This window comes from Trachypithecus francoisi, unplaced genomic scaffold (genome assembly GCF_009764315.1).
Source record: "Trachypithecus francoisi isolate TF-2019V2 unplaced genomic scaffold, Tfra_2.0 Lachesis_group14, whole genome shotgun sequence".
Classification (NCBI taxonomy): Eukaryota; Metazoa; Chordata; class Mammalia; order Primates; family Cercopithecidae; genus Trachypithecus; species Trachypithecus francoisi.
Window position 1 is genome coordinate 32144531 of NW_022681459.1, and position 14252 is coordinate 32158782.

General features: G+C 44.5%; 1 protein-coding gene across 12 annotated transcripts in view; it reads left to right on the forward strand.

Annotated features, from left to right (window-relative positions):
- Positions 1-570: 570 nt before the first annotated feature.
- PRMT2 (protein arginine methyltransferase 2) overlaps positions 571-14252 on the forward strand; it is a 32357-nt gene continuing 18675 nt past the window's right edge. For 2 of the 12 annotated variants that reach the window (XM_033232714.1, XM_033232716.1), the window contains exons 1-4: positions 589-1149; positions 2293-2387; positions 8567-8671; positions 9335-9517. In XM_033232714.1, the coding sequence (XP_033088605.1) occupies positions 2349-2387; positions 8567-8671; positions 9335-9517 (327 nt within the window). In that variant the 5' untranslated portion in view covers positions 589-1149; positions 2293-2348. Of the gene's footprint in view, positions 1150-1835; positions 1945-2289; positions 2388-8566; positions 8672-9334; positions 9518-14252 lie in introns of all 12 variants that reach the window. The other 10 variants (XM_033232712.1, XM_033232708.1, XM_033232706.1 and 7 more) reach the window with 10 other exon arrangements.

A 14252-nucleotide genomic window follows, 5' to 3' on the forward strand; every position in this document is an offset into this window, starting at 1 on the left:
AATATACGTAAGATGAACATTGGTTGGTCCGGAATGGCGGGACAACTGGAAGCAAAGGCAAGAGGGAGCTTCCAGGTCAAATAGGTGCATTCCCTTGAGTTTCTGGTTAGCCTCTCCAGAGATGGTAACCAGATACGCATTTACCTCAGTGAGCTGAGAGATGACTTTAAACAGAAGGGGAGGCAGGTTTGCCCTAAGCAGTTGCCAGTTTGACTTTTCCCTTTAGCTTAATGATTTTGGGACCCCAAGATTTATTTTCCTTCCACATTTTTTTTTTTTTGAATCAGACTTAAGGTCTCCCTTGATGTTAATGCTGGAGAAGTATGACAAGGCACGTCCAACTCTTACTTCCCCTCAAGGCCAGAACAGGTTGAACTTCAGGGTTGAACTTCAGGGTTCCCTGGTAAAGGAGGGAGCGCAGTCCGCGCGGCTGCTGGGGCCGGGTCGCGGGGGGTTGGGGGGGCTTCGAATTTTATTCCCATTTTACAGGCATTAGTGCCACCCATTTCTCCTTAACCCCAAACTTCCTCTCCCCAAAACAGAAACGTCGTCATTCTGCTTCCATTTGTCCAGAAGAAAGCAGAGGGCGCACACTGAGCAGCGCGGACGCGAAAGTTAACTGAATTATTTGTGGGAAGACACGAGGAGGTGGGGGTCCCCCAACCCCCAGCCATTTTGTGGCTCGTAGGGGTTGTCGCTTCCCAGGCCATGAGGGGCCCAACCCCGCCCCCCGCCCCAGGTCGGCCTCCCGCCCCGCGCCCTGCACCCTGGGTCAGACCCCAAACCTAGTCCCCTGCGTCGGGGCGGGGCGGTTGGGGACAAGCTCCACACAAGGGGGCGCTGGGCCTCGGCTCGCAAGAGCGCGGGAGGCTCAGACCTGAGGTACTCTGCGCAGTCCAAGCTGCTGCCGGTCTGTGAGCGGTGCGCCTGCGCGAGTCGAGGGCGGTGGCTCGGCTCCCCTGGAGGGTGGGCCGTCTGAGCACTGCGCCTGCGCGGGGCGCCGGACTCTGGGCGGGACTTCTCGGCTGACGGCCTGCGTGCACTGCGCTTGCGCGCGTTGAGGGCGTTGGCTCAGGCTCCTGGAAAAGACCGTCCGCCCCTCCGCGCTGGCGGTGTGGACGCGGAGCTCAGCGGAGAAACGCGGCTGAGGTAGGTGTCCTGATGGGCCGCTCAGGTGACTGAACTGCAAGTAAGGAAGGACAGGCCAGCTGAGGCGTCCTCGCACTGCGTGTGCGTCGCTGGCGGACAGAGGCCTCCGCCCCCTTTTGGGGCCTCCGAGCGCCTTCGCGATCTTTGCCACCTGCCCTGGCGTCCTAACGGGAGCTGGGTTCCCGTCACACCCTTCACTGAGCGCCGCGCCCCTTCCCGGCCACTCCCACCATCCAGCGCCTTCTACGGCCTCGCCCTCTGCGGCCACGCCCACCCCACCATCGCTGCCACGCCCTTCGCGGCCACGCCCACCTGCCGACGGCCTCTACCCCCTAGGTCGCGGCGTTCGCCCAGCCTGACCCTCTCATGCCTCTGCGTCTACGCGTGGCCCCCTCGCTTCCTGCCCCCTTCTCACCGCCCTTCGTTGGCCACTTGTTCCCACCCTCCATGATCCTGTTCCTTCCGAGGGCATCTTAGGAGAGCTGGATCCTGCACGCACCCCGGCCTCCACTCCGACCCCTTCCCAATTTGGACCCAGGTTTTCCAATGAAAATATAATTATGTGAATCAGTAAGCATTTGTAACTACCAATATCACAAAAATAAGCTTCAAATCTGGATTTAGAAGTGAAGCATGCGTTTTAAACAAAGAATTGCTATGCAATTGAAAAAACATATTGGTCCCAGAGCAGAGTGTGGATTACACTGTCACTGGAAAAATAAGAATTGAGAAGAAGGAAAAGACTAGAAGATGCAGACCTTGGTTCCTGTTAGTGGAAACACTGTAAAGTCCCAGGTAGGGACTTTTAATTGGAATTAAAGCTATCACAGTTCTAAGAAATGAATGAATATTGATTTATTGCCTTAAGTCGACACCTGATCTAACAGAAACTAACAGGCTTCAGCAAATGAATAAGATTAACACCTTTCAGACTAGTGAAGAAAACACACTATTTGAAGTTTATGATTTTTAAATGCTTTTGTCTCTGTAAAGAATTGTAAATTTTCATTTCTATACTATTCTTTACACATACACATTTTACTTCTGTTTGGTAGAGGACATCATGCCCCATAGAAGTTAAGTGAACTTAATTATTAAGCAATATAACAAGTACTTTGTGTCTCCTTCTCTTTTTAAAAGTAGAAATGGAGAAGAAAATGAAATAAAGCAGCAGTTATGAGGCAGAGCCTAAGAGAACTATGGCAACATCAGGCGACTGTCCCAGAAGTGAATCGCAGGTAATTTCGGTTCCAGTTCCTAAAAATCTGTGTTTAATGAATGTGAACATTACAGAGAGCTAAGCGTCAGCTCACAGATGTGGTGGAGCTTGACTTGTGCCTTGGAAGGTGGCCACCAGCAGTAGAATGCTTAAATGTGAAGATTGTGAGGCAGAGGAAACACAGTGTCTCTAAGATGACATCCTGCATTGGGCACCATAACACTTCCAACGAAATGCTTAGGCCCTACATATCACCATCATTTAGGGTTCCGTTTTTGATATGTGAAATGGCAAAGCAAGCATATTTTCTGAGCTGTTCAATACAATTTCAGGCATAATATCAGCAATATATTGAAGGCAAGTTGGACACATTAGAAAAGATTTGTGCATTCATACTGTTTCTGCCTAGGGTACTCATGTAGTTTTGTTCAAGTTAGCAGTAAAAAAACCCTCAAATTTTAAGGAATGTTGATTATGTAAAACTCACCAACTGAATAATAGATACTGTATTTATTTATTTATTTATTTATTTATTTTTTGGGAGACGGAGTCTTGCTCTGTCGCCCGGGCTGGAGTGCAGTGGCCGGATCTCAGCTCACTGCAAGCTCCGCCTCCCGGGTTTACGCCATTCTCCTGCCTCAGCCTCCCGAGTAGCTGGGACTACAGGCGCCCGCCACCTCGCCCGGCTAGTTTTTTGTATTTTTTTTTAGTAGAGACGGGGTTTCACCGTGTTCGCCAGGATGGTCTCGATCTCCTGACCTCATGATCCGCCCATCTCGGCCTCCCAAAGTGCTGGGATTACAGGCTTGAGCCACCACGCCCGGCCCTAGATACTGTTTTTAAAAAGCATTTCCGTATCTGTTATGTCAATTTTAATATTTTCTTTTTTTCTCTTTCATTCCAATGATGTTTTCATTTTTTTTTTTTTGAGACAGAGTCTTGCTCTGTTGCCCAGGCTGGAGTGCAGTGGCCGGTTCTCAGCTCACTGCAAGCTCACGCCATTCTCCTGCCTCAGCCTCCCGAGTAGCTGGGACTACAGGTGCCCGCCATTGCGCCCGGCTAGTTTTTTGTATTTTTTAGTAGAGACGGGGTTTCACCGTGTTAACCAGGATGGTCTCGATCTCCTGACCTCGTGATCCGCCCGTCTCGGCCTCCCAAAGTGCTGGGATTACAGGCTTGAGCCACTGTGCCTGGCCATGTTGACTAATTTCTAAACATTTTGGAAATTTTACTTTTTCTTATTTAATTTTGCTTTAATTACCTTGGTTAGAGAACATAACATCCTCTATAGTTTCAGTCTTTTGAAATTTATTCAGGCCTACTTTATATTCTAATGATATGGAATATTTTGGTGAATGTTCCATGAGTACTTGCAAAGACTATGTATTCTGCAGTTGTTGAGTGTAGCATTCTATAAATGCCATTAAGATCAAATGTATTATTAGTATTGTTCAAAACTCTATATCTTTTCTGATTTTTTTGGTCATCTTCTATCAGTTACTAAAAATTCTCCACTATGATTGTAGATATATCTATTTTTCCTTTTGGTTCTGTCACTTTTTACTTTGTATATTTTGAGTCCCTGTTATTGGGTGTATATATTTAGTATAGGTTTTGTTTTCCAGATTAATTGACCTTATTTTTTTATAAAATATCTGTCTTTTTACCTGTTAATAAATACTTCTTTTCTTGCATGTACCTTTTTTTAATGTTAATATAGCTATACCGGCTATATTATTATAGCACTCCAGCCTGGGTGACAGAGCGAGACTCCATCTCAAAAAAAAAACCAAGCAAAGAAAGGGCCTGTGTGCGTGTGTGTGTGTGTATGTGTGTATGTGTATGTATATGCGTACACGGGGGTTTGTGTATGACATGGGCATGGGGAGGGGTGTGGAAGGCCGCACACCGGGGGGTTAGTAAGGGTTGCCTGGGCTGGGCGGATCAGTGATGGGGTGGAGAGCAAGCAGAGGGCAGTGCTGCCTTGTGAGTCATGCTCCTGGCATAGGGAAATATTCCCATTCTTAGGGAAATTATAGAAAATAAAGTATTTTCTATAATAATAAAGTGTGTGTGTGTGTGTATTTTTTTTTTCCCTCCAGTCCTTATGTTTAAAGCATTTTCCTTGTAAAGAGCTAGTCAGGTCTAGCTCTTAGGTCTTTTTTTGGTCCCTCTGTTAAACACAATTTCTGCCTCTTAATTGGAGTATTTAGTCTATTAACATTTAATGTAATGACTCATATGATTAAGTGTAACATCTTGCTATTTGTTTTATATTTGTCACATTTCTTTTTTGTGCATGTCTGCATTCCTGCCCTCATGTGGATTAATACAGTATTTTCTATAATTCCACATTACCTCCGTTACTAGCTTGTTAGCTGTATCTTTTCATATTGTTTTAGTGTTTTCCCAAGAAATTGCAATATGCATCCTAACTCAATTTCAGTCTTTTTTTTTTAACCACTTCATAAGGTAAAGATCTTATAAATTAGTTTCATTTACCAGCACCCATACTTTGTACTGTTGATGTATCATTTTAATTTTACATATGTTGTAAACCCCACAGTAAATTGTCGTTGTTGAGTCTTTTTTTTATAAAGTTAAATAAATAGTCTTTTATGTTTCCCCAATTTATTATTTGCCTTTTTTGAGGTCTTTCCCTTTTTCCTGCGTTCTGTGTTTTCATGTGGGATCATTTCCCTTCCGTCTGACAGCTGTATGTTTATATTTACTAGTGTGCGTCTGCTGTGTCAAACTGTGAAATGTGTTTTGCCTACATTTTTGAAGAATAGCTTGATTCGGGGTTTTAGGTTTGCAGTTTTTATTTAACACTTCAAAGATGCCATTTTACTGTCTTCTGGCCTCTGTTTCTGATGAGAAGTCAGCAATATTTTACTATTGTTCCACTGAACGTAATGTATTCCTTTTTCACATTGGCTGCATTTAGGAGTTTTCTCATTTTGGGGGTTTTTAGCAGTTTTCTTCTTGTTTTTCCCACTTAGGGTTAGTTGAGCTTCTTGACTCTGTGAGTTAATGAGTTTTTTTGTTGTCGTTTGTTTGTTTTGTTTTGTTTTGACATGAAGTCTCGCTCTGTCACCCAGGCTGGAGTGCAGTGCTGTGATCTCAGTTCACTGTAACTTCCACCTCCTGGGTTCAAGCAATTCTCCTGCCTCAGCCTTCCAAGTGGCTGGGATGACAGACACGAGTAACCACGCCTGGCTGATTTTTTGTATTTTTAGTAGACACGGGGTTGCACCATGTTCACTAGGCTGGTCTCAAACTTCTGACCTCAGGTGACCTACCCACTTTGGCCTTGATGATCTTTTTTTTGTTAATTTTGGAAAGATCTCCACCATTATCTTTTCATTTATTTTTTTCTGCCTCATCTTCCCTCTTCTTTTTTGGGGTCACCATGTAAACATAAGTTAGAAGTTTTGCTGCTGTTTGACATGTCTCATGCTCTATTCTTACTTGTTTTTTTTTGTTGTTGTTGTTCGTTTTTCTTTTTGTGCTTCAGTTTGGAAAATTTCTGTGGACCTGACTCTTGAAGTTGCTGATCCTAAACAAGATAACTGGGAAAACAATATGTTTGTAAAAAAATTTCTTGAGATGTCAAATAGGATCTATATTATACAAAGAGTAGTCCCAGCTACTTGAGAGGCTGAGGTAGGAGGATTGCTTTCGCTTGGGAGGTGGAGATTGCCATGAGCCAGGATCGTGTCATTGCACTCTAGCCTGGGCGACAGAGGGTGACCTCATCTCAAAAAAAAAAAAAGGCGTATTCTTCAACCCTGGCAATCTATCCCGCAGAAATGAAATGTCATCACGTAAGCTTATCTGTGCACAGACTTCTTTTGTTGCAGCCTCAGTTATGGTGGTAGAAAACTGGATCCCAAGACAAAGTCTGTCAATGGGGGATGGCTGAAGAATCAGGTGGAGTTCCTGCTGTGGAATAGCGCATAGCCATTGAAAGTAGGAAACCAGGGTTCTGACAGTCGGGGAGTTTTTCCAGAAGGTATTGTGTAAGAAAAGCTAAATGCAGTTCCGGCTTGGTGGCCCACGCCTGTAATGCCAGCACTTTGGGAAGCTGAGGTGGGCAGATCCCTTGAAGTCAGGAGTTCGGGACCAGCCTGGCCAACATGACAAAACCCTATCCATTTCTACCAAAAATGCAAAAATTAGCCAGGCATAGTGACACACACCTGTAGTCCCAGCCTCTCGGGAGGCTGAGGCACGTGAATTGTTTCAACTGGGGAGGTGGAGCTTGCAGTGAGCCGAGATTGTGCCACTGCACTCCAGCATGGGCAACAGAGCGAGACTCCATCTCAAAAAAAAAAAAAAGCCAAGCAAAGAAAGGGCCTGGGTGTGTGTGTGTGTGTGTGTGTGTGTGTGTATGTATGTATGTGTACACAGGGGTTTGTGTATGACATGGGCATTGGGGGGGTGTGGAAGGCCGCACACCGGGGGTTAGTAAGGGTTGCCTGGGCTGGGCGGATCAGTGATGGGGTGGAGAGCAAGCAGAGGGCAGTGCTGCCTTGTGAGTCGTGCTCCTGGCATAGGGAAAAGCATGAAGGGTACAAACAGGCAGTTAGCAAGGTAAAAAAAGATGCTGGCAAGTATTTTAAAAATGTCTAACCACACAAAGAGAGGCACATGGACTCAGAAAGTGATTTTTATCCATCCAGTGACAGAGACTGCAGTGATTGGTATCTATTGAGTGAGAGTGTGGGAAGATTGGCCGTTCCCTCTCAGCAAGCAGCCCAAGGAACACCTTCCTGGAGGGCACCGGGTGGTAAAATCAAAAGCCGTAAAGTACACATAGTCTTGGCCCGTCAAGTTCATGTGCAGAGACTTACCCTAAGAATATTAAGGTATATACAGAATGATTTATGTTGAAGGAAGTTCATCTTAACATAATTTAGAATAGTAAAAACTGAGAAGTCTAAATGTACGAGACTAGGAAACTGGATAGGTAAGTCATGATAATTCATAGACTGGAATACTCTACAGATACTAAATAGTGTTAGAAGTATATTTAATAAGAAAAATGTTCAGAGCTTATAGAGTGAAAACCGTAGGTCACAGGCTCATTGTGTGAACCCAGTGAACGCTTTGTACTTGTGCTACGTGTCCACTTCTTTAAAAGTCTGAAAGTATAAACACCAATGTGCTGTCTGTTATCTGTGATCAGTGAGTGAGATTACAGGAGGTTTTAATTTTCTTCTGTGTACTTGGTGTTTTCACACATTTTCTAAAGTAAACACGAATTACTTTTATGTTTAGGAAAATGTGTTTAAAGTGTTTGTGTTGAGACAGGGTTGATTCGTTGAACTGGAGTGTGTAATTTGAGGTTCTGCCCTCTGCAGTGATGTCTTCCAGGCAAACTTACTCTTGTATAAAGTGGACGGCCAGGCATGGTGACTCATGCCTATAGTCCTAGCACTTTGGGAAGATGAGGCAGGTGGATTGCCTGAGCTCAGGATTTCGAGGCCAACCTCGGCAACATGGCAAAACCCCATCTCTACTAAAAATACAAAAAATTAGCTGGGTGTAGTGGTGCACACCTGTAGTCCCGGCTACTTGGGAGGCTGAGGCATCAGAATCGCCTGAACCTGGGAGGCAGTAGAGGTTGCACTGAGCTGAGATCATGCCATTGCACTCCAGCCTGGGCAACAGAACTAGACTCTGTCACCAAAAAAAAAAAAAAAAAAAGGAGGGGTTGGGGGAGGCTCCAAGGACCCGTGTGGGCCCAAGCTGGGCTCTGCTGCCTCGTGGAAGTTTGTGCCCTGCCATCAGCTCTTTCCACAGGCTCCTGGCTGTGCCTGCCTGGGATGCTGGGCCCCCGGCTCTGTCCTCGCACTGGTTTCTCTTCATGGGGTTGATGATCACCTTCAGGAAGCATGGCCGATGAAGGAAAAGGGCTCCTCACCAGACAGACACTGGCAGGGCCTGTTTCTGACTTCTTGCTTTGATGTTCTCTTTTAGGGTCCAAATCATTTTTTTTTTTTTTAGAAGAAATTTAGAGTGAAAGTGACAGCCTTTGATTATAGTAGTAAAGATGATCCAAATGGTTTGTATAATAAATACTTGGACATGTGAATCTGTATTTGAAATTTGAAACCATCCTAATAACATAGCCAAAAAAAAAAAAAAAAAGCTCGCACATCCTCTCCTCACCCTTTCCTTGGCTTTGAGCAGGAAGAAGAGCCTGCTGAGTGCAGTGAGGCCGGTCTCCTGCAGGAGGGAGTACAGCCAGAGGAGTTCGTGGCCATCGCAGACTATGCTGCCACTGATGAGACCCAGGTAGCCATGTGTGGTGGACAGTGCTTTGTGGTTTTCAGCATGTTCAGTGGCAAAATGAGATAAATTTTGCAGAAGTCATATCAAAGTTAAATGAAGAAGTATTCAGATGCTTAGGGCCACACAAGACCTGTGTGTGAAGCTCACAGCCTAACCGGTACTGCCCCAAGCACGTGTGAAAAAACCAGGTGTGGAGTGGGGACCCTCAGCCAGGGGCAGAAGCACCTGTTCTGGTTTCTACTTGGAATTTAGAACCCACCCAGTTGATGAAAAGTAAGGCTACCAAATATATCAAGCTATATCTCCTTGGATGTAGCTTTGTTTACTTTGTGACAGGAATTTCTTAGCCTAAACCTCCAGTAAGTCAGTTGGCATAGTTGAGTTACAATGAAGAGGCTGTTGAGAAATTCTCTCCTAAGCCATTTGAAAATGTTTACTCCTTTTTAAAAAAAATATCAGTTAAGATGTGCCCTCCTTTCAGGTGGATGTTCAGAGGTATCGCTAAGTCGTGGTGTCACTTGCAAACATTCTCAGTTGCTGTCATTACCCACTGACTCCTGTTTGAAATCTCTGTGATTTTGTCACCATCGGTGGGATTTATTACTGAGCCACACTTGAAATACCGATGATTGGTTTTCTTATTGAATTTTAACTTTTGTTTTCCAGCTCAGTTTTTTGAGAGGAGAAAAAATTCTTATCTTAAGACAAACCACTGCAGATTGGTGGTGGGGCGAGCGTGCAGGCTGCTGTGGGTACATTCCAGCAAACCATGTGGGGAAGCAGGTGGATGAGTATGACCCCGAAGACACGTGGCAGGATGAAGAGTACTTCGGCAGCTACGGAACTCTGGTATTGTTTTTTTAATTCCCTGTTCAGCTGGCCAGGCGGTGGGTTCTCTCTAACTTTAGTTCCTACTGCATCGTTCAGAGCAGGTCCATAGTCTTGCAGGCCAGAGCGTCTCTGTTGCAACCACTCAGCTCTGACATGGTTGTGTGGAAGCCACTGTGGATGACACACAAAGTGTGCAGGGTTGTGTTCCAATAAAACTTTATTTATGGACCCTGAAATTTGAATGTATACTGTACAGTTTTTGTGTATCACAAGTTATTCTTTGGATTAACTGATTTAAAAGTGTAAAAACCATTGTTAGTTTGGAGGCCGTCCAAAAACAGGTGGTGGGGTAGATTTGGCCCATGGCTTAGTTTGCTGACCCCTGGCTTAGGGGTCACTGATTTGAGCAGTGAGATTATGTGCATGTTCTCTCAGCAGTTTTTTTTAAAGTAGTAAATTTTACTTTAAAAATGAAATTAGACTGGGTGTGGTGGCTGGCACCTGCAATCCCTACACTTTGGGAGGCCAAGGCAAGAGGATCGCTTGAGGCCAAGTGTTTAAGACCAGCCTGACGACACAGCGAGAAAAAAAAAATATATAATTTGTCTCTACAAAAAACTATATATATATGTAATTAGCTGGGCATGGTGGTGCATGGCTGTAGTCCCAGCTACTCGAGAGGCTGAAGTGGGAGGATGGCGCAAGCCTTGGAGGCCGAGGCTGCAGTGAGCCATGATGGTGCCATAGCACTTCAGCCTGGGCTACAGAGCGAGAGCCTGTCTCAAAAAGAAAAAAAATAGAAAGAATTCTATAAATCTGTGAAGAATAATACTTAGGTCAGGTGTGGTGGCTCATGCCTGTAATCACAGGACTTTGGGAAACTGAGGTCAGAGCATCACTTGAAGCTAGGAGTTCAAGGCTGCAGTGAGCTGTGATTGCACTTCTGTACTCCAGCCTGGGTGATCGAACCAGACTCTGTCCCTAAAAAAATAATAAAAGCCCAACTTCTAAACAGCTTACTGAATTTTTTTCCCCACCATAGAGAAATTGCCTATAACCCGATGGTCTAGGCAACAATCTCTGGTTACATTTTAAAACTAGATGAAAACAGTTACTTGCAGGGTGAATGTTATAAAAATAATGTTAGGCGAAAGAAGGAATAGGGCAAAGAATCTATAATGTTTGACTCGATTATATAAAGTTAAGAGGCCACATTAGAAGGTTTTTTGTTTGTTTTGAGACAGAGTTTTGCTCTGTTACCCAGGCTGGAGTGCAGTGGCGGGATCTCGGTTCATTGCAGCCTCTGCCTCTCGGGTTCAAACAGTTCTCCTGCCACAGCCTCCTGTGTACCTGGGACTATAGGTGCGTGCCACCATGCCTGGCTAATTTTTGTATTTTTAGTGGAGGGGGTTTCACTGTGTTGGCCAGAGTGGTCTCAAACTCCTGGCCTCAAGTGATCCTCCTGTCTCAGCCTCCCAAAAGGCTGGAATTACAAGCATGAACCATCGTGCTCGGCCAGAAGGTACTGTTTGTGAGTGCGCCTGGGTGGTGAGACTGACTGAGGGCAGGAGTGGCTTCCCTGAGAGTTGGTTGGAGGTTACCTGCTGGTGGGGGAGGCTCTGGGACCAGCGTGGCTGAGTCAGAAGTTCTGATGTGCTGGCAGTGTTCTGGGGTTGGATATAGATACAGAGGTGTTTGGATATAGAGGTGTTTGCTGTATAACTATACTTGATAGACTGTGCAGATACTTTTTATTGCACTTTTTTGTAGGTATGCCATATTTCACAATTACAAGTGTTAAAAACTATTCGTGTCTGTACATGGCTAGTGATTTCTATCCATTAGGGAAAGATACATAATAAAGAGCCAATGCCAACCTCCCAGCTCTGCCTGTAATTAGCAAATCTTTCTGGAGGGCGGTTCAGCTCAAAGAACCACTGCCCACCAGATTCCTCTGTGCTTGTGAAGTCCAAGTGACACCTAATTTATTTTATGTTTGTAATGTATAGAAAAGGCATTGTTCCACCACTCAGCTCTTCACCTGGCTCTTTTCACGTAGCTGTATTATTTTGAAGATCTCTCATATTGGCACCTGTCACTCTTTATAACAGCTGCAGAGCATTGTGTTACTTTAAAAGGATCCTGTTGCTATTTGGATGGTGGTTATTTAACAGCATTTTATCATGATAAATAATGCTGTAATGGAGTCCTATATAATCCTGTTAAATGCTGTTTAGAATTTCTATAGGGTAGGCCGGGCGCGGTGGCTCAAGCCTGTAATCCCAGCACTTTGGGAGGCCGAGACGGGCGGATCACGAGGTCAGGAGATCGAGACCCTCCTGGCTAACACAGTGAAACCCTGTCTCTACTAAAAAATACAAAAACTAGCCGGGCGAGGTGGCGGGCGCCTGTAGTCCCAGCTACTGGGGAGGCTGAGGCAGGAGAATGGCGTAAACCCGGGAGGCGGAGCTTGCAGTGAGCTGAGATCCGGCCACTGCACTCCAGCCTGGGTGGCAGAGCCAGACTCCGTCTCAAAAAAAAAAAAAGAATTTCTATAGGGTAAATTCCTGGGGGGGGGGTGTGTGTATACTCGTGTGGTTTCCTTAAGTGGATGTTGCCAGTTCGCCCTCCAGAAAGATTTGCTAATTACACATGACTGAGTGTGTAACTTAAGTTTGTGCTGCTGTAACAAAATACCTTAGACTGAGTAAATTATGAAGAACAAAGCTTCGTTTCTCACAGTTCCGGAGGCTGGGGGGGTACTGGCATTGGTGTCCAAGATGGTGCCTCCTGGCTGTCCTCATGCTGAAGGCAGGAGGGCTGGGAGTGCCTCTTCCACCACCAGCCCTTTCATCGTGACCTCCAAAGGTGGCCTCTCAGTGCCATCACACTGGCGATTAAGTTTTAGCACATGGATTTTTGGGGACATTTCAGACCATGGCATGGATCCACTGATAGTGTGTGAAAGCCCATTTCCCTACCGTACATTGAGGTGAAAAAGGACTTTGATCTTAAAAGTTAAATATGGCATCTTTTAATTTTAATTTCCATTTTCTAAGTAAGATTGATCATCTTTTATGTGTGTGTTGGCCTTTTGTATTTTTTCTTTTTTTGTAAACTTTCATATTATTTGCCCCTTTCTTTTGATTTTTGTTGATTCGTGTGTTGAGTAATTTAGCCTGAATTTGTGAATTTTTGTGACTTTGTGAAATTTTTTCCCACATAGAACTTTTTTCTTTGTATAGCCTAATATGTTTTTCTTTTCTTTGTGACTTCTTTTTCTTTTCTTTGTGAGAAACCTTCCTCACTATAAGATTATAAATACCCACACTTTTTTTTTTTCAGAACCGTTATGATTCTATGTTATTTTTACTTTTTATGTTTTTTAGAAGTGGTGTCACACTCTGTCGTATGACTGGCTGGAGTGCAGTGGTGCAATCATAGTTCACTGTAGCCTCAAACTCCTGGGTGTAAGGGACCCTCTCACCTCAGCTTCCCAAAGTGCTGGAATTACAGGGGTGAGGTACCCTGCCTAGCCTTCTGATCCTATTTTAAACTGTGAGATTGCAAATCAATCTATAATCTATTTGTTGTAAGAAATATAATGTGGCCGGGCGCGGTGGCTCAAGCCTGTAATCCCAGCACTTTGGGAGGCCGAGACGGGCGGATCACGAGGTCAGGAGATCGAGACCATCCTGGCTAATACAGTGAAACTCTGTCTCTACTTAAAAATACAAAAAACTAGCCGGGCGACGAGGCGGGCGCCTGTAGTCCCAGCTACTCGGGAGGCTGAGGCAGGAGAATGGCGTAAACCCGGGAGGCGGAGCTTGCAGTGAGCTGAGATCCGGCCACTGCACTCCAGCCTGGGTGGCAGAGCAAGACTCCGTCTCAAAAAAAAAAAAAAAAAAGAAATATAATGTAAAATTCCGCCCTAATTTATGCCCACAAATATCCAGCCATCCCAGCCTCAGTTACTGGACAGTTCCCTTCCCATTGATGTGAAATGCTGTGTTTGTCGTGCTCTGGATTTCAGGGGTCTGCTGTAGAATTGCTGCTGTTTCACTGCTCTGTTTACTGCAGTTCCTAGTGGTTCATCATTTTCATCATTGCACCTCTGTAGGCTCTGCAAGAGCTAGGTCTCCAGCAGTTCTTTTTTTTTTTTTAAAGCATTTTCCTCATTAGCCTTGGGCACTTACTGTTTTGAAACTAATTTTACTATTCTGTTGTGCTTCCTCCTTTAGTAGGTACTACGTGGAATGTTTATGTTAATTTTGGGAGAAGTGACATCTTTATAACATTGATTCTCAGTCTCCCATTACTTAAGCTTTGTTTAGTATCTTTTAGCATTTTAAGATAAGGATAATATCTCTTTATCATACATGGTTGTACACTTTCTTGTTCAATTTGTTCCTAGATATTTTTTATTATTACTATTATGGGGGTTGGGTGAAGTGTTCTCTAAATACCAATGAGATTAACTTGGTTGACAGTGATGTCCAGGCCTTCCACAGTCTTACCAATTTTTCTCTCTACTTCAGTCAGTTACTGAGAGCACACTGTTAAAATCTCTGATGATAATTGTGAATTTGTCTGTTTCTTCTTGCATCTGTAGTGGTTTTGCGCTATGTATTTTGAAGATCTGCTTTTAGGTACAGAAGTATTTAGATTAATCATGTCCTCTGGGTGAATTGATTCCTGTGTTGATGTGAACTGATGGGAATCTGGTTTGCTCTGAACTGTGTTCTGTATGGTG